Here is a 20,836-nt window from a genome sequence, read left to right as displayed (position 1 = left end):
TGTACACACTTGGGAGCACGCATCAGATGAGCGATGCGTCTTGAGTGGACATTTAGTATAGTTTAGAGATACTGTGCTGAAACAGGCCCTTTGGCCCACCGAGTCCGTGCTGACCAGCGATCCCCGCACATTAACACTATCCTACACCCACCGGGGACAATTTACAATTTACTGAAGCAAATCAGCCTGTATGTCTTTGGATAGTGGGAGGAAACCCAGAGAAAACCCATGCAGGTCAGTGGGAGAACGTACAAACTCCGAACGGACAGCACCCATAGTCAGGATCAAACCCGGGTCTCTGGCGCTGTGAGGCAGCAACTCTACCGCTGCGCCACCAAAGTCCTGGCCCGTTCACCGATTTCAGGGCCCCCCCCCCCCCGACCCCCCGACCTGAAGCAATGGAAAGGGAGGCCGACAGAAAACAGAAGAAGGCACACAGAAAGTTTCAAATAATTTATTAGGAATTTTAAAATGAAATCTGAAAAAGGGTTACAGAGCCAGAGATGATATTTCTCAGATTGCAATAACTTACTGGCAACAAAAAAAAATAGACAAACGTAAAAAGGATTAAAAAGCAAAAATCTTCTGCCTGGCAGTACAATGCATGGGGAGGCAAGACATTATTTACCAAAACACCACTTCATCTAGAAGAGAAAAATAGAAATCAGAAACAAAACAAAAAAAACAGCTCCCCTTGATGCATTTTCACAAATAGCATTTATTGCTGTTACAAACAAGTGTTTGCATTTCCAGTAGTGTTTTATCGTTTAAAAACAAGAGCAAAGCTTAGCAACTCTCCACAAGGTCTGTCGGACTGCCTCTCCATTGACACTGGACGAGCAAAAAGACCCTGGAACAAACTGACAGAGAATCGCAGCATTTAATGCCCCAAATCGTTATTATTGTTTTAAAAAAAACAGATTTCTGTTTTGTTATTTTCACTGTAAGCGCTAAACTGGTCTTAATCTTTAAAAGAACAAAAAAAAAATCAGCTCCTGGACCTTTCATTTCATTCTCCCTCTAAAACACATTAACTAAAAAAGTATTTTACAATAAACCAAGGTGACACGTTGGAATGGTGCTGATGCCGTATTTTCACTGTGAGAGTCTACAGTGAGGAGGAGCCTCCTGGTGGATCAACGCCATCCCTCCTCCTTTCAAACAAAAGGTTCTGATGATTGCTGTCCACTCACTCCTGCTGACGGGACCCTCACTCTCCCCTCCCCAGAGGGATGGGCGAGTCCCTGGGCTTCCCCGCAGCTTTCTGGCAGTCTCTTTCCACTGCCAGCTGGGTGGGTGAGAGGGTGGTGGGTGGGGGGTGGATGAGAGGGTGGGGTGTGGGTGAGAGGGTGGGGGGTGGGCGAGAGGGTGGTGGGTGGGTGAGGGGGGCTGGGCGAGAGGGTGATGGGTGGGTGAGAGGGTGGGGGGTGGGCGAGAGGGTGGTGGGTGGGTGAGGGGGGCTGGGTGAGAGGGTGATGGGTGGGTGAGAGGGTGGTGGGTGGGTGAGGGGGGGTGGGTGAGAGGGTGGTGGATGGGGTGAGAGGGTGGTGAGTGGGCGGTGGATGGGGTGAGAGGGTGGTGGGTGGGGTGAGAGGGTGGGGGCTGGATGAGAGGGTGGGGGGTGGGTGAGAGGGTGGGCGAGTGGGTGGTGAATGGGGTGAGAGGGTGGAGGGGGGGCGATTGGGTGGTGTGTGGGTGAGAGGGTGGTGGGCATTATCACCAAACCTTGCTCCCCCCCCCCCCCCCGCCCCCACTTTACCCTGGGGGGAACCTGCTGCAGGGGGTATAAAGGAGAGGGGATGGGTTGAAAGCAGACCCGGGGAGGGGAGACATGCTTACAGGGGTATACAATGGAGGGAGGAGTGGGTTGATGCGAGGCGGTGATATATGCTCTTGGGGGTATTTTAGGGCAAGCCTGGAAGGGGGAAGAGAGGTATTGCTGTAGGGGTATAAAATGGGGAGAGGAGGGGGTGGGTTGAAAGACCTGAGGATGGGGGTGAGATATGCTCTAGGGGTATAAAATTGGGGGAGGAGGGGATGGGTTGAAAGCAGAAATGGGGGGGGGGGTGGGGGGGAGATGGTTGCAGGGGTATAAAAAGGAGAGAGAGGGGGAGGTGGGCTGATAGCAGGCTGGTGGGGAGTTCTAGACTGCGGGCGTATATAAAAGAGGTGGGGGTGGGTTGGAAACAGGCAGGCGTACGACTCTCTTCCCCTCCTCTCTCCCCCCCCCCCCCCCCCCCCCCCCCTCGTCCACAGGGGACAGCCTCCTGACCTCTAGTCGGCCATCCCCTCCCTCACGTGTGCGATGGGTCATGGATGCGCACACACACACACGCACACGCACGCACGGCCCCCCGAGGCAGGCCAGAGACTGCGAGGAAACAAGAACAAGCCAGCCGTGTCCGGACATGACGGGATGAACAAAATAAACCGGGAGAGTCGACGGGTTTGAAGGAAGCCACCAGCCGGGGTTCAAACAGCAGTAGCCATAGCGACAGCCATCCCTTCTCAAACTGGGGTCAAAGTTCAGACCAGGGCCCGGCCTACACAACCTTTACAGATATGTAGGTTACATGTGGATTTAACAAAAAAACGTGTTTGTCTTTTAGCAGCTTCATGACCCTCTTCAGGTACTGGTCATTTTTATATTTTTTTAAATCTTTAACCAATGTCCTTCATTTAAATGAGAAGTCAGAGAATAAAAAGCAATCAATCCTACGGTAAAATTAGCCCCATAAAAACACCAACTACAAGAATTTGCTGGGAGTTAAACTACAGTATTGCTAATTCTCAGGCTATGTAGTAGCCACCTGCAAACTAACCTTTTCTGAAAAATACTACTGTACTCAAAAAAGAACCTTTTGTGCAGAAGGCAAATACAAATCCAGCTTGTTCTATTTACATATTTTACAGAAACGTTTTATCCAATTTCAGAAAAAAATACTTTTACGATTCATAGTGTTTTTTTTTTTTACCAAAATATACATTTTTGACCTGCAGAAGTTTGATCCATGCTAACTGGAATTCAGTGTTAATAGATGACATTTACAAAGAATATCAAAATAAATTGTATTTAGACAAGATTTCATTTTCTTTTGGAGTGTTTTACATTACCCTCTTTAGCTCTTACTCATTAAAAACAAGATCTGGCAAAATAAAAGGTCAAAAGATATGAAGCAAAAAAAAAAAAAAAAAAAAAAAAAAAGTCCTCAGCAAAAATGATCTAATACAATCACAAAACTCTCATCTTAAAAAGTATGCATCTAAACACTTTCAAATAAGCAACGACGACGGAAAAGAAGACACGGTTTAAAACTGATCGATCCTTAAGCTAAAAAAATAAAAAATAAAAAATAAAATAAATTAAAAAAAGTCAGGAGAAACGAAGCGTAAACTTTAAATGTTAGTGTTGGAGTGAGATGGTCTCTTCAGTTGTTGGGATGGGGCGGTGGGGGATGGGTTAATGGTAGTAAGTCAGTGTGTGCAGTAAAATGGTCAGAGATGCCTGAGCTCCACCAAGGCCCACATCCCATCTTCGTGTTCGCAGGCAAGGCCCTGGAGACAAGAGAAACGCAGCGTGTTACAACCTCCACCAAACTGGGGACAACCTGCCACCATCGTGTCCACGCTAGCACCGACTGCAGTCTCATCGATCCCATTCTCCCCTCCCCCTTCCTGAGACGTACTCTCTCTGACTATCAGTCCCCCCCCCCCCCCCCTAACAATTCTCCTTCCGCCCCTCCCTCACGCCGGGGACGATTCACGGCAGCTTATCAAGGCCCCCACCGACCCGCACGACTTTGGGATGTGGGAGGAAACCGGAGCACCCGGAGAAAACCCACACGTGCAAACTCTACACACAGACAGCAGCCGAGGTCAGGATCGAACCCAGGTCTCTGACGCCGTGAGGCAGCGGCTCTTCCAGCTATGCCTCCATGAGGTTTCACCGGGATGGGTATCCATCTTAAGAGCGGGGAAACAGGTCCTTCGGCCCAACCTGCTCATGCCGACCAAAATGACCCATCCACACTAGTCCCACCTGCCTTCACTTGATCCATTTCCTTCTAAACGTTGCCTATCCATCTACCTGTCCAAATGTATTTTAAATGCTGATTAGTACAAGCCTCAACTACCTCCTCTGGCAGCTCATTCTATACACCCACCACTCTGTGCAAAGAAGCTACCCCTCAGGCTCCTAGTAAATCTCTCCCCTCTCACCTTAAAACTGCCTCCTCTGGTGCTTGATTCCCCTACTCTGGGTAAATGACTCTTGTGCATTCAACTTATCTATTTCCCTCATGATTTTATACACTTCTATAAGATCACCAGTCATTCCCTTGCGTTCCAAGGAATCATGTCCCAGCCTACTCAACCTCTCCATAAAGCTCAGGCCCTCCAGTCCTGGCAATATCCTCGTAAATCTTCCCTATGATTCTTTCCAGCTTAACAACATCTTTCCTAGATGCCGGGTAGTGCCTGACCCTCCGGCCCAGCCAAGCTGGCAGGGACAGTTCCAGCTGAGGGGCCAGGCCCCGAGCAGAACGCTAGGCCCCGTCGCCCCGGGTTACCGCAGGTAGGTGAAGGTGCTGGCGATGTGCATCGCCGCCAGTTCCCTCCCTCCTCCCTCACCAGACCCACCGCCCACCACCTTACCTCCTTTTTCAGATTTGCAGGCCTCTGCTTTAGTGGTAACCGTTTGTGAAAGCTGTCGCGATCAACGGGCCCTGAAACAGACAGAAGAGTGAGCGGGGACTTGGGGCTGGGCCAGTGGGGTCCCTGGTTACAGCGGGACGCTGAGAACTACAGCAAACCCACCCACCCCTCTCCCTCCCTTCACTCCTGTCTGCACACCTAGCCCTGTAGGTCACGGTGTGGAGGGAGTGGGCCGGGAAGTCACAGAGTGTTGGTCGGGAGGTCACAAAGAGTATTGGCCGGGAGGTCACAGAGCTTTGGCAGTCACCATTGCCCTAGGCTGCTGGAAAGGCAAGGCCCCACTTCACCGGTAACTGTGCTCAGAGTCAAATCCCGCCTCATCTGACAAGTAGACGGACAGAGGCTTCTTCCTACAACCTCCCCAGGTGCCAACAGGGAACGGGCTTGGCAGGGCAGGATCCCTTTAGTTTAGTTTAGTGTTAATACAGCGTGGAAATAGGCCCTTCGGCCCACCGAGACCGCGCCGACCAGCGATCCTCACACACTGACACCATCCGACACTCTTGGGACAATTTGCAATTTTACCAAGCCAATTAACCTACAAACCTGCACGCCTTTGGCGTGTAGGAGAAAACTGGAGCTCCTGGGGAAAACCCATGCAGGTCACGGGGAGAATGCACAAACCACGTACAGAGTGTAACTGCATTTAGAGAGTTTGGAGGTAGTTTCGAGATATTCGGCCCACTGTGACCGGGCCGGCCATTGATCACCCGATCACACTAGTTCTTGATTATCCCCCTTTCTCATCCACTATCTACTCACTAGGGGGCAATTTACACGTGGCCGATTAGCCTACAGAACCCGCAGGTCTTTAGAATGTGGGAGGAAGCTAGACCCACGCGGTCATAGGTAGAATTCCACACACAGACAGCACCCGAGGTCAGGATCGAACCTGGGTCTCTGGTGCTGTGGATAGTGGCTCTACCGGCTGGTTGTGTATAGATACATAAACAATAGCAGGAGTAGGCCATTTGGCCCTTCGAGCCAGCACCGCCATTCAATGTGATCATAGCTGATCATCCACAATCAGTACCTCATTCCTGCGTTCTCCCCATACCCCTTGATTGCGCTTGCCCTAAGAGCTCCATCTAACTCTCTTTTGAATGCATCCAGTGAATCGGCCTCCACTACCTTCTGAGGCAGAGAATTCCACAAATTCACAACTCTCTGTGTGAAAAAGCTTTTCCTCATCTCAGTTCTAAATGGCCTACCCCTTATTCTTAAACTATGGCCCCTTGTTCTGGACTCCCTCAACATCAGGACCATGTTTCCTGCCTCTAACGTGTCCAATCCCTTAATAATTTTATATGTTTCTATAAGATCCCCTCTCATGCTTGTTAAATTCCAGTGAATACAAGCCCAGTCGCTCCAGTCTTTCATCATTTGACAGTCCCGCCATCCCGAGAATTAACCTGGTGAACCTACGCTGCACGCCCTCAATAGCAAGAATATCCTTCCTCAAATTTGGAGACCAAAACTGCACACAGTACTCCAGGTGTGGTCTCACTAGGGCCCTGTACAACTGCAGAAGGACCACTTTGCTCCTACACTCAACTCCTCCCATGATGAAGGCCGCCATGCCATCAGCTTCCTTCACTGCCTGTTGTACCTGCATGCCTTCGGCTGCGGTTGGGCTTCTGCCTTTCACCGCCGGTGACTTTCTGCAGGTCTCGCTCTCTTGCCCGGTCGGCGTTGGGCTGTGGCCACACCCACAACACACCTCCGAGGCGGCACGGTGGCGCAGCGGTGGAGTTGCTGCCTCACAGCGCCAGAGACCCAGGTTCGATCCTGACCACGGGTGCTGTCTGTACGGAGTTTGTAGGTTCTCCCTGTCACCTGCTTGGCTTTTCTCCGGGTGCTCTGGTTTCCTCCCTCACTCCAAAGACGTACAAGGTCTGTAGGTTGATTTGGCTTTGGTAAAAATTGTAAATTGTCCCTAGTGTGTTGGATAATGTTAGAGCACGGGGATCTCAGGTTAGCACGGTCTCAGTGGGCTGAAGGGCCTGTCTCCACGCTGTACCTCTAATCTAAACTAAACTAAACCTCCTACTTAGTGTGGGGAGGTAGGACAAGGAAACATCAGCCTCCTTTACCCTGTGACCAGGGGCACATTGGAAAGGACTGTTTCTGCTTCTAACAACGTGCAGTGGGAGGACATTCAGCCCTCTGGGTCTGTGCTGGCCACCGGCAGAGGCTCGGGTGAAAAGTGGCTGAGGTTAAGGTCGGGGTCAGATCGTGGGATGGCAGGTTGTACCTGCCCTGTAGATAGACACAAATAGCTGGAGTAACTCAGCGGGTCAGGCAGCATCTCTGGAGAGAAGGAATGGATGATATTTCGGGTCGAGACCCTTCGTCAGACTGAGAGACAAGGGAGAGGGAAACGAGAGATATAGAAGTTACCGAGAACAAAGGAATGAAAAGATATGCACAAAGCGACGCTCATCAAGGAAAGGTGGAGCCCACAATGGTCCATTGTTGGCTGCGGGGCCGGTGATAATGAGTTATACAGACAGTGAAACTCAACAAGACGACAGTGAAACTAATACGATAATGAGGGTGGGGGAGGGACGGAGAGAGAGGGGGTGCAAAGCTTTCCTTGATCATCGTTGCTTTTTGCAAATCTTTCATTCGTTTGTTCGATGTGCCTTCTATATCTCTCCCCTTTCCCTTGGCCCCCAGTCTGAAGAAGGGTCTATCCAGAGATGCTGCCCGTCCCGCTGAGCTACGCCAGCATTTTGTGTCTGTCTGTCTGTGGGGTAAACCAATGTCTGCAGTTGCTTCCTACACACTGTGTGTGGGTGTGGTGGGCGGTATCGTTACAGTCGGTCACTCACCCCCAGGCTGTGGCCAAACCCAGTACTGGGCGCAGGGCTGGCCGCACTGATGTAGCTGCTCACCCCGGAGTCCTGGTTGGCGGCACCATACAGGTCGGCCATCGGCCCCGGGCTGGTGGTCCCCAGGAACCCGCCCGCGCGGGTCGGGGTGGAGCCTGGAGGGAGGGAGGGGGGGCACCAGCGTCAGCACCCCTCACTGACCAACCCACCCACACACACTGACCAACACACACACACACACTGACCAACACACACACACACTGACCAACCCACCCACACACTGACCCACCCACACACTGACCAACACACCCACACACTGACCAACCCACCCACACACACTGACCAACACACACACACACACTGACCAACACACACACACACACTGACCAACCCACCCACACACTGACCCACCCACACACTGACCAACACACCCACACACACTGACCAACACACCCACACACACTGACCAACACACCCACACACACTGACCAACACACCCACACACACTGACCAACACACCCACACACTGACCAACACACCCACACACACTGACCAACACACCCACACACTGACCAACACACACACACACAGACCAACACACCCACACACACACTGACCAACACACCCACACACACTGACCAACACACCCACACACTGACCAACTCACCTACACACTGACCAACACACACACAGACACTGACCAACACATCCACACACCCACACACACTGACCCACACACTGACCAACACACCCACACACTGACCAACCCACCCACACACTGGCCCACCCACCCACACTGACCAACACACACACCCACACTGACCAACACACCCACACACACTGACCAACACACACACCCACACTGATCAACACACACACCCACACTGACCAACACACCCACACACACGGACCAACACACACCAACACAGTGACCCACACCCACACACTGACCAACACACCCACACACTGACCAACCCACCCACACACACTGACCAACACACCCACACACTGACCAACCCACCCACACACACTGACCAACCCACCCACACACACTGACCAACACACCCACACACACTGACCAACACACCCACACACTGACCAACACACCCACACACTGACCAACACACCTACACACTGACCCACCCACCCACACACACTGACCAACACACCCACACACACTGACCAAACTACCCACACACACTGACCAACACACCCACACACTGACCAACCCACCCACACACACTGACCAACCCACCCACACACACTGACCAACACACCCACACACACTGACCAACACACCCACACACTGACCAACACACCCACACACTGACCAACCCACCCACACACTGACCCACCCACCCACACACACTGACCAACACACCCACACACTGACCAACACACCCACACACTGACCAACACACCCACACACACTGACCAACACACCCACACACTGACCAACACACCCACACACTGACAAACCCACCCACACACTGACCAACACACCCACACACACTGACCAACACACCCACCAACTGACCAACACACCCACACACTGACAAACCCACCCACACTGACCAACACACCCACTGACCAACCCACCCACACACACTGACCAACACACCCACACACACTGACCAACCCACCCACCCACACACACTGACCAACACACCCACACACTGATCAACACACCCACACTGACCAACACACCCACACACTGACCCACACACCCACACACTGACCAACCCACCCACACACACTGACCAACACACCCACACACTGACCAACACACCCACACACTGACCAACACACCCACACACTGATCAACACACCCACACTGACCAACACACCCACACACTGACCCACACACCCACACACTGACCAACCCACCCACACACGCACTGACCAACACACCCACACACTGACCAACACACCCACACACACTGACCAACACACCCACACACGCACTGACCAACACACCCACGCACTGACCAACACACCCACACACGCACTGACCAACACACCCACACACACTGACCAACACACCCACACACACTGACCAACACACCCACACACTGACCAACCCACCCACACACACTGACCCACACACTGACCAACCCACCCACACACTGACCAACACACCCACACACTGACCAACTCACCTACACACTGACCAACACACACACAGACACTGACCAACACATCCACACACTGACCCACACACACTGACCAACACATCCACACACTGACCCACACACTGACCAACACACCCACACACTGACCAACACACCCACACACTGACCAACACACCCTCCCACCCACACTGACCAACACACCCACACTGACCAATCCACCCACACACTGACCAACCCACCCACCCACACTGACCAACACACCCACACACACTGACCCACACACTGACCAACACACCCACACACTGACCAACACACCCACACACTGACCAACACACCCACACTGACCAATCTACCCACACACACTGACCAACCCACCCACCCACACTGACCAACACACCCACACACACTGACCAACATACCCACACGTGGGGGCGGTGGGGGTGGGGGGATCCTGGGTGTGAAGGGGTGAAGGCGGTGGGGGAAGGGGGGGAGTGTGGACAGGGAGCGGTGGGTGGGGGATTGTAAACAGGGGTGGGGAGGGGAGTGTGGATGGGCCAAGGTGATTTGAGGTGACAGCAGTGGGAGGGGGAGAGGTGGGAGGGTGACCGGGGTGGAACGGGCCGAGGTGGGAGGGGGAGGGTGATTTGGGGTGATGGCAGTGGGAGAGGTGGGAGGGTGACCGGGGTGGGATGGGCCAGGGTGGGAGGGGGAGGGTAAACCGGCATGGGAGTGGGAGTGTGGACAGGGATGGGAAGCGGTGGGATGGGTGGGTTGGGGGGAGGGGGGGGGAGTGGATGGAGAGTGATGTGGATGGATGGGGGTCCCCCTGGTGCCCTCACCTGTCCCGCGAACCACAGCTGCCGCGGCAGCCGCCGCCATTGGTCCGTACGCGGTGAGGGGGATCGCTGGGGGGGCAAAGAGAGAGAGAGACATCAGTGTAACGTTCAACAATCACCGCCCACCCCAGGGTCTCCCTGTCCCCGCTCCCTGACACCTCCAACCTCGGCGATGGACAGATGGGGTCACCCCTCACCCCTACGGTCGCCAGCAGGGGGCGGTGATCCCACAACCTGTGGTCCCACGGTCGCCAGCAGGGGGCGGTGGTCCCACAACCTGTGGTCCCATGGTCGCCAGCAGGGGGCGGTGGTCCCACAACCTGTGGTCCCACGGTCGCCAGCAGGGGGGCGGTGCTCCCACGATCGCCAGCAGGGGGCGGTGGTCCCACAACCTGTGGTCCCACGGTCGCCAGCAGGGGGCGGTGGTCCCACAACCTGTGGTCCCACGGTCGCCAGCAGGGGACGGTGGTCCCACAACCTGTGGTCCCACGGTGGCCAGCAGGGGGCGGTGGTCCCACAACCTGTGGTCCCACGGTCGCCAGCAGGGGGCGGTGGGTCCCCACGGTCGCCAGCAGGGGGCGGTGGTCCCACAGTCACCAGCAGGAGGCGGTGGTCCCACAACCTGTGGTCCCACGGTCGCCAGCAGGGGGCGGTGGTCCCACGGTCGCCAGCAGGGGGCGGTGGTCCCACAGTCACCAGCAGGGGGCGGTGGTCCCACAACCTGTGGTCCCACGGTCGCCAGCAGGGGGCGGTGGTCCCACAGTCGCCAGCAGGGGGCGGTGGTCCCACAACCTGTGGTCCCACGGTCGCCAGCAGGGGGCGGTGGTCCCACAACCTGTGGTCCCACGGTCGCCAGCAGGGGGCGGTGGTCCCACGGTCGCCAGCAGGGGGCGGTGGTCCCACAACCTGTGGTCCCACGGTCGCCAGCAGGGGGCGGTGGTCCCACAACCTGTGGTCCCACGGTCGCCAGCAGGGGGCGGTGGTCCCACAACCTGTGGTCCCACGGTCGCCAGCAGGGGGCGGTGGTCCCACAACCGGTCTGAAGAAGGTCCCGTCCCGAAACATCCACGTCCTCCAAAGATGCTGCCTGACCCGATGAGTTACTCCAGCACTTTGTGTCTGCTTTAGTACTGTGGAAGCCCTGTCTCTCCACTCCCTTTGAGTTCACGGCCATAGCGATGGGCTAAGCCCCAAGACCGTCGAACTATCTTTAATTGGACTTTATTTTGCATCAGACGTGGTACCTTTCATCCTTTATCCGAAAACTGTGGACGGTCGATTGTAATCATGTACAGTCTTGTTGTTGTCTGGGCAGCGAGCAACAAAAAGCTTTTCACTCTACCTCATTATACATGACAAAAATAACGTAAACTAAATATCTGCGGGGCAGAAGGGAGGAGAAGGAAGGTGAGGGAAGAGGAGAGGGAGAGGAGGGGAGCGGAGGGGAGAGGAGAGGAGTGGAGGAGAGGAGGGAAGAGGAGGAAGGGAGAGGAGAGGGGAGAGGAGGAAGGGAGAGGAGAGGGGAGGTGAGGATAGAAGAGGGGAGGACCTGTCACACCACAGGCTGAAGATGCCTCCACTTTAGAGCTGTGACAGCACTGCCACCCAGTGGACAACCCCTCACATTACTCTTGGACAAAAAGCTTTGTAAGTTTTCAACATAAAGTGTTCAGATGTCGGCACATTTCTTCTTCTTGCTTGCGAGAGGGGAGGAGAGGGGATGGGGGGGGGGGGGGGGGGGGGGTGGTTGGAATGGAGATGACAAAATATGGAAGGGGAGCTATCAGAGAGGACGGAGTGTGGAATTAGATGGGGCAGGAGGGTCAGGGTAGAAACCTGCACCCTTCATCCCCACCCCCCGCCCTCCAGCCTGTCACCCACCTCCGAAGACAGACACAAAGTACTGGAGTAACTCGGCGGATCAGACAGCATCTCTGGAGGGGAGGAACGGGTGACGGGTCAGGGCCCTTCTTCAGACTATTCCTTCTCTCCGGAGATGCTGCCTGAGCCGCTGAGTTACTGCAGCACTTTGTTCCTGCCTGGGATAAAGCAGCACAGCGTGGCGCAGCGGTAGAGTTGCTGCCTTACAGCGAATGCAGCGCCGGAGACTCAGGTTCGATCCTGACTACGGGCGCCGTCTGTACGGAGTTTGTACGTTCTCCCCGTGACCTGCGTGTGTTTTCTCCGAGATCTTCTGTATCCTCCCACACTCCAAAGACGTACAGGTATGTAGGTTAATTGGCTGGGCAAATGTTTTAAAAAAATTGTCCCTAGTGTGTGTGGGATAGTGTTAATGTGCAGGGATCGCTGGGCGGCGCGGACCCGGGTGCGCTGAAGGGCCTGTTTCCGCGCTGTGTCTCTAAATCTAAAAATCTAAAGCTTGTGCAGCTGGTCGCTCACCTCCTGTCGGCCAGTCCTGGAGCAGCATTGAGGGTGGCCACTGTGAGGTCTGCACTCCGGATTGTCCGGCTCTCCCGGCAGATGATGGGAGGGTGGCGGTCGGTGGCAGCAGCAACGGACCTGGAGACGGGGGGGCAAAGACACGCAGAGGAGGGGCGACAAACCAGGAGAACAATTAAACCGGGCTGGTACAGCTGCTGCCTCACCGCTCCAGAGACTCTGGTTCCATCCTGACCTCGGGCACTATCTCTGCAGAGTTCGAACGTCCTCCCACTTGGGTTTCCTCCGACATCCCCCCAAAAAATCGAGTTTGCAGAAGGGTCTCGACCCGAAACGTCACCTATTCCTTATCTCCAGAGATGCTGCCTGACCTCGCTGAGTTACTCCAGCTTTTTGCGCCTATCCCAAAAGATGTGTGGGTTTGTGGGTTAGGGTTCGCCCCTGCTGTGTGTAGTGTTTGTGAAAGTGGGATAACATAGAACTAGTGTACTAGCTGATCAATGGTCAGTGCGGACTCGGTGGGCTAAAGGGCCTGTTTCTGTGCTCTATCTCTAAACTAAACCAAGAAATGGAGAAATGAAATCCATGAAATCGCAGTGCTGCACGATTTTAATCCGTGCATATTTGCACTTAATGCCCATTTTAGTGGTGTCTTTTTCTTTTCAATGTCTCATAGAATTTGTGTTTCTGTGTGTAGTCTGAGTCTATGTGTCTGTGTCTTTTGCAACTTTGTCGGTGCCAGAAATGTGGTGGCTTTTGTGTACTGCCCAGATGAGGTCTGCTGCATGACTTTACCGGGTTGAACGCAACAACAGAGCGTTTCACTGCACCTAGGCACGTGTGGGAATACACGCACTCCTCGGCTTACGATGTCTCGACTTTGCGATGGTGCAAATGGCAGTGGCCCGTTGCGAGCCGCCGCTCGCTTGCGGCCACGTGATCGCGCGCTTTCAGTGCATTTCGACTCTCGGTTTCCGATGGGTTTCTCGGAACGGAACCCCATCGGAAGCTGAGGCGCGCCTGTGATGTGTCATTGAATTGAATCACGGCGATGCTACTGGGATAATGTAGAACTAGTGTGAACTAGTCGGTCATGGTCCATGGTCGTTCATAAGTGATAGGAGCAGAATTAGGCCATTCGGCCCATCAAGTCTGCTCCGCCTTTCAATTCTGGCTGATCTATCTTTCCCTCCCAACCCCATTCTCTTACCTCCTCCCCGTAACCTTTGACACTCCTACGAATCAAGGACTTGTCAAACTCTGCATTAAAAACGGTGGCGCAGCGGTAGAGTTGCTGACTTCCCGGGTTCGATCCTGACTACGGGTGCCGTCTGTACAGAGTTTGTATGTTTGGGGGGATCTTATAGAAACATATAAAATTCTTAAGGGGTTGGAGAGGCTAGATGCGGGAAGATTGTTCCCGATGTTGGGGGAGTCCAGAACCAGGGGTCACAGCTTAAGGATAAGGGGGAAGTCTTTTAGGACCGAGATGAGAAAACATTTCTTCACACAGAGAGTGGTGAGTCTGTGGAATTCTCTGCCACAGAAGATAGTTGAGGCCAGTTCTTTGGCTATATTTAAGAGGGAGTTAGATGTGGCCCTTGTGACTAAAGGGATCAGGGGGTATGGAGAGAAGGCAGGTACAGGATACTGAGCTGGATGATCAGTCATGATCATATTGAATGGCGGTGCAGGCTCGAAGGGCCGAATGGCCTACTCCTGCACCTATTTTCTATGTTTCTATGTTTCTATGTTCTTCCCGTGACCGCGTGGGTTTTCTCCGAGATCTTCGGTTTCCTCCCACACTCCAAAGACGTGCAAGTTTGTAGGTTAATTGGCTTGGTGTAGGTGTAAAATTGTCCCTATGCGTGTGTAGGGTAGTATTGATATGTGGGGATCCTTGGTCGGTGCAGACTCGTTGGGCCGAAGGGCCTGTTTCTGTGCTGTACCTCAGAACTTGACCAGAAACAAAAGCATGGTGTTATACACCACTAGATACGCTTCCTGTATGTCGCGAGGCGAAGGGGGGAGATGCCGGGAGGGGGTTAACCAAGTGGAGAGGGTCCAACGTACCGGGAAACTGGTAGGTGTAGCCTGGCGTGAGCCCAGTGTAGCCCCGACTCGCGTAGGAAGCAGCCTGGAATCCCGGGTACCCTGCAGAGAGAGAGAGACTGAGAGGTCAGGACCATGCATCACAGCACAGCCACAACACACACACTGGCAACAATCAGGTCAGAACCAGTCGGTGAAGGGTCGGAATTCCTTGGAATGGGCAAACGGCCTGAAGGGAGGGAGGGGAGGTAGAGAGAGGGTGGGGTGGAGGTAATGGTGGGATGAAGAGGCGGAAGGGGAGAGAGAGGGGGACGGGAGAGGAGGGAGGGAGAGGCGGAAAGGGAAAGAGTGAGGAGGAGGGGGGGGGGAGTACGGCGGGAGGTGGAGGCAGGAGGGGAGGGAGGAAAAAGATGGATGAGATGGACAGAAAGGTGGGAGGGAAGAGAGAGGTAGAGAGGTGGTAGGAAGACTGGTTAGTGAGAGGGGGGGGGTTGGGGCAGAGGGATACGAGAAGGGAGAGAAAGACAGGAGTGAGGGATGAAAGGGGAGAGAGAGGCAGGAAGAAGAGATGAGAAGGGTAGACGAGGGCCTTGGATAGAGCGGGGGAAGGGGTTGATTTGATGTCTTGACCGGGCAGCCCAGAGTTGGGCGGGTGTGCGATGGGCGGCACTTACCCAGCATGCCTATCCCCAGCATGAAGGCGTCCATGCCGTAGGGCATGACCCTGGAGCGACCGCGGGCCGTTCCAGTCGGCGACATGACTTCCTTAGGCTGCGCTTTCTTACACTCCACCTGCACGGGGTAAAGAGGTCAGTTACCGCCCCTCGCAGAGCCCGCGACACGACACGCCACCAGCGGAGCCCACGACACGACACGCCACCAGCGGAGCCCGCGACACGACACGCCACCAGCATGCGTGTTCTGCGTGATCCACAGTGTTTTTGTTTAACAAAATTACATTTATTCAATTATATTCAATAACACGTTACAAAACAAACAATAACAGCACGGTGTGGCGCAGCGGTAGAGTTGCTGCCTCTCAGCGCCGGAGACCCGGGTTCGATCCTGTCTACGGGTGCTGTCTGTACGTTGTTTGTACGTTCTTCCTGTGACCCGCGCGGGTTTTCTCCGGGTGCTCCGGTTTCCTCCCGCACCCCAAAGACGTGCAGGTTTGTAGGTTAAGTGGCTTGGTAACATTGTACATTGTCCCCAGTGTGCGTGTAGGATAGTGTTAGTGCGTGAGGATCGCTGGTCAGAGCGGACTCGTTGGGTCGAAGGGCGTGTTTCCGTGCGGTATCGCTAAACAAAACTGAGCCGAACACACCCAGCAACGTAATACTAAAAATCACCGAGTGTTCTTACGACTAAACATCAAATGATCATGTTACAAACCTGATCTAGGATACAGTCCACCCCCCCCCCCCCCACACCGCGCGCGGTGCCCAGCGGTCCCGGAACCCCCCCATGGTGCCCGTGAACACCGCGCGTTCTTTCTCAAGGGGCTTAACCCTGGAAAAGGGGCAGAGCTGCCTGGCGCCGTGACTCACAAATGGCCAGCTTGGCCAGGTGGTGTGATGTGCCAACGTTCCCCTGAGACAGTGAGGAGGGGCAGGGGACCAGGCACCCACTGTCCCTGGGATACACAGACCCAGTAACCCACCATACCCACCCCACCGCTCCACACTCCCTCACCTCCACACACCCGCCAACATTTAGAAGGGCACAGTAAGCCTTAGCAGAGGTTTAGAAGGATATGGGCCAAACGCGGGCAGGCGGTACTAGCATATATGGGGCATGTTGGTCGGCACGGGCAAGTTGGGCCGAAGGGCCTGTCTCCCTGCTGTACGCCTCTATGACAGTGGCACATTTGCTGGAGCTGCTGGCTCACGGCACCAGAGACCCCGGTTTGACCCTGACCTCAGGTACCGTCTGCGTGGAGTTTGCACGCCCTCCCTGTGGGTTTACTCCGGGTGCTCCGGTTTCCTCCCACATCCCAAAGACGTGCAGGTTTGTCGGTTAACTTTCCGCTGTGAGTTGCTGCCAGTGTGTGGAGAGTGAACTTGAAAGTGGGACCGCGTAGATCACGTTTGAAGGAGGGGATCGCTGGTCGGCGCGGACACAGTGGCCCAAGGGTTGTTTCCGTGCCGTATCGCCAAACGTAAACGCTCCTCACTCACCATCTTGTTGTTGATTTCGTGGAAGTGGATCTCACACACCTTCTCCACGATGTCCTCACTCTCAAAGGTCACAAAGCCAAACCCTGAAAGGCAAACGAGAGGCACGTGAACCAAGTTTCACTTGGCTTGTTCAGCACGGACATTCTGGGTAGGAAGGAACTGCAGGTGCTGGCTTAAACCAAAGATAGACACAAAGTGCTGGAGTAACTGAGAGGGACAGGCAGTGTCGCTGGAGAGAAGGGATGGGAGACGTTTCAGGTCAAGACCCTTCTCCAGACAAGCCAGCATCTGCAGTTCCTTCCTAGACACAAGCAAAGACTCATCCCGCCCCGGTCATTCCTTCTTCTCCCTGCTCCTGCCCGGCAGAAGGACACAGAAGCTTGAAAGTGCACACCGCCAGACTCAGGAACAGGTTCTTCCCCTCTGTTACCTGAACGACCCTTCCACAAGATACGGTGCTGTCTTTAGTCAGAGGGCGGTGAATCTGTGGAATTCATTGCCACAGACTGCTGTGGAGGCCAAGTTAGTGGGACAGAGAGGGTCCTGGGGGGTGGGGTGGGACAGAGAGGGTCCTGGGGGGGTGGGGTGGGACAGAGAGGGTCCTGGGGGGTGGGGTGGGACAGAGAGGGTCCTGGGGGGGGGGTGGGGGTGGGACAGAGAGGGTCGTGGGGGTGGGTGGGACAGAGAGGGTCCTGGGGGGGGGGTGGGACAGAGAGGGTCCTGGGGGGGGAACGACAGAGAGGGTCCGGGGGGGGTGGGGGTGGGACAGAGAGGGTCTTGGGGTGGACAGAGAGGGTCCTGGGGGGTGGGGTGGGACAGAGAGGGTCCTGGGGTGGGACAGAGAGGGTCCTGGGGGGGGACGACAGAGAGGGTCCTGGGGGGGGGTGGGGGGGGGGACAGAGAGGGTCCTGGGGGGAGGGGGTGGAACAGAGAGGGTCCTGGGGGGGTGCGGGTGGGACAGAGACGGTCCTGCGGGGGGGACGGACAGAGAGGGTCCTGGGGGGGGACAGAGAGGGTCCTGGGGGGGGTGGGGGGGGGACAGAGAGGGTCCTGGGGAGAGGGGTGGGACAGAGAGGGTCCTGGGGGGGTTGGGACAGAGAGGGTCCTGGGGGGGGACAGAGAGTGTCCTGGGGGGGGGAGGGGGTGGGACAGAGAGGGTTCTGGGGGGGGAGGGGGTGGGACAGAGAGGGTCCTGGGGGATGAGACAGAGAGGGTCCTGGGGGGGGGGGGGTGGGACAGAGAGGGTCCTGGGGGGGGGTCCGGTGACCTCACACGGGGGGAGGGGGAGGGTCCTAGTGGCCTTGGATCCGGGCCCCTCCTGGGCGAGGGGGTGAGTTGTCAGGAGCAGCGGGTGGGTGTGAGGAGGGGGGGGGAAGGCACCCGAGGGTGCTGTTGACTGGTGGTGGCAAGTTTCACTTGGCTTGTTCAGCACGGACATTCTGGGTAGGAAGGAACTGCAGGTGCGAGGGGGTGAGTTGTCAGGAGCAGCGGGTGGGTGTGAGGAGGGGGGGGGAAGGCACCCGAGGGTGCTGTTGACTGGTGGTGGCCGAGGCGTGAGCGCTGTAACCCTACCCTCGCTCTCACACACCCGCTGAGTCGTCGCCATGAATAATTCAGCCGCACTTCTGTTTCCATTAATAATACAGCACGGCAGATTTGACCCCTTTTGTCCAAACCAGGCTCCTCGCGTTAAACAACAGCCAGGCCAGTTCCACTCACCGCCGTCTCGCTTCCTACCACACAGCTCCCTCCACACCAGGCTGCCCGTGACTAAACGTCACCCCCAGTACTTTGGGGATATGGGCAGGTTGGAAACGCTCACCGATTGTGTGGGACTTGAGAGATACAGCGAGGAAACGGCCCCTCCGGCCCACTGAGTCCGCACCCCCTCCCCCCCAGTGGTCACCCCCTCCCCCCCAGTGGTCACCCCCTCCCCCCCAGTGGTCACCCCCTCTCCTACACACCAGGGACAATTAACCTCTAAACCTGTAAGTCCTATGCCTGCGCTGGTGGAAGGTCTCGTCACAATTTAGACTTGAGAGGTTTTTAGACATTAGCGATACACTGTGGAATCAGGCCCTTCGGCCCATCCAATCCACGCCAACCCCGTACACTAGCACTCTCCTGCAGACTGGGGACAATTTTCACAATTACACAAGCCAATTAACACACAAGACGTACGCCTTTGGAGTGCAAGAGGAAACCGAACCAACGCGGTCACGGGGAGAGCGTACAAACTCCGTACAGACAGCTCGGGCTGAGATATGAATTGTCTGGCAACCCTCAAAAGTTCTTCAACATATGGAACCCAGTGCTGCAGCATATTAAGGACAAGTAAAACTATCCCCTCAATGCCACAGGCTTTTGTACCTTCTTTGAATCCAGCAGTGAAAATACTGAAATATATGAATTGTGAAAATTACTTTTGACTCATGTTTTTTGTGCTTTCGTCTTTTTTGTCAGAGTGCAGTTATGTTTTTTATTTATTTTTATTTATTTATCTGTTTGTTTTTGTTTGTTTGTTTTCATGGTTATGTAGGGAAGGGGAGGGATGGGGTTTACTGTTGTTGTTATATGCACTGTAATTAATTAATTAAATAATTTATTAAAAAAATAAACATTAAAAAAGACAGCACTCGGAGTCAGGATGGAACCCGGGTCCCTGGCGCTATAAGGCAGCAACTCTACCGCTGCGCTACCGTGCCGAGATGCAGCCATGTTGACTCGTTCACCAAGGGGTTAGACATTAGAGGACAAAAGCAGGTTGCAGGGATTAAGCCTGGGTTTGCTGACGTGATTTAGCTAAGTGTTTAAAAGGATGCCGACGCATGACAGGGAATTACAGGGGAGCTATTGGGACGGGGGTTTGGGATCAGGGGGTGTGCACCGAACGTATTCACTTTTATTCCCTTCAACCTATATCTGTACACTGTGAACGGCTCGATTGTAATCACGTATTGTCTTTCCGCTGACTGGTTAGCGCGCAACAAAAGCTTTTCACTGTACCTCGGTACATGTGACAATAACCTAAACTGAACCATGCACGGGCAGGTGAGACCAGTTTAGCTCGGTACAGACACTGTGGGCCGAAGGGTCCGTTCCTGTGCTGTACTGTTCCAAAACATTTGGGGAAGGATGCAGAAGTGCCAGGCGCTATTTAAATACAAGTATAACTATGTTGATATTAGTACGGGTGTCAGGAGGTTATGGGGAGAAGGCAGGAGAATGGGGTTGAGAGGGAAAGATAGATCAGCCATGATTGAACGGCGGGAAAGGCTTGATGGGCCGAATGGCCTAATTCTACTCCTACAACTTGTGTCTTTGCAGGAGGAAATCTTTCACGGGTGCTTTGACACGAAGGTGCCTTTGTTTGCAACTGGGAACTGATTGCTTTCACAGACCTCCCCCCACTGTGTGCGTGTGCGTGTGTACGAGCACTCTGTGTGTGTGCGTGTGTGTGTGTGTGCGTGTGTACGAGCACTCTGTGTGTGTGCGTGTGTGTGTGTGTGCGTGTGTACGAGCACTCTGTGTGTGTGCGTGTGTGTGTGTGCGTGTGTACAAGCACTGTGTGTGTGTGTGTGTGTGTGTACGAGCACTCTGTGTGTGTGTGTGTGTGTGTGTGCGTGTGTACGAGCACTGTGTGTGCGTGTGTGTGTGGGTGTGTGTGAGCACTGTGTGTATGTGTGTGTGAG

General features: G+C 54.7%; 1 protein-coding gene across 2 annotated transcripts in view; it reads right to left on the bottom strand.

Annotated features, from left to right (window-relative positions):
- Nucleotides 1–463: 463 nt before the first annotated feature.
- msi1b (musashi RNA binding protein 1b) overlaps nt 464–20,836 on the bottom strand; it is a 145,923-nt gene continuing 125,550 nt past the window's right edge. Inside the window, exons 8-15 of one of the 2 annotated variants that reach the window (XM_078421093.1) lie at nt 17,145–17,227; nt 15,642–15,759; nt 14,989–15,069; nt 12,916–13,035; nt 10,519–10,584; nt 7,548–7,702; nt 4,654–4,724; nt 464–3,555 (exon numbers count right to left, since the gene is read on the bottom strand). In XM_078421093.1, the coding sequence (XP_078277219.1) occupies nt 4,683–4,724; nt 7,548–7,702; nt 10,519–10,584; nt 12,916–13,035; nt 14,989–15,069; nt 15,642–15,759; nt 17,145–17,227 (665 nt within the window). In that variant the 3' untranslated portion in view covers nt 464–3,555; nt 4,654–4,682. The remainder of the gene's footprint in view (nt 3,556–4,653; nt 4,725–7,547; nt 7,703–10,518; nt 10,585–12,915; nt 13,036–14,988; nt 15,070–15,641; nt 15,760–17,144; nt 17,228–20,836) is intronic. The other variant, XM_078421092.1, reaches the window with a different exon arrangement.

This window comes from Rhinoraja longicauda, chromosome 25 (genome assembly GCF_053455715.1).
Source record: "Rhinoraja longicauda isolate Sanriku21f chromosome 25, sRhiLon1.1, whole genome shotgun sequence".
Taxonomy (NCBI): Eukaryota; Metazoa; Chordata; class Chondrichthyes; order Rajiformes; family Arhynchobatidae; genus Rhinoraja; species Rhinoraja longicauda.
This window is presented reverse-complemented; position numbering and strand designations above follow the sequence as displayed.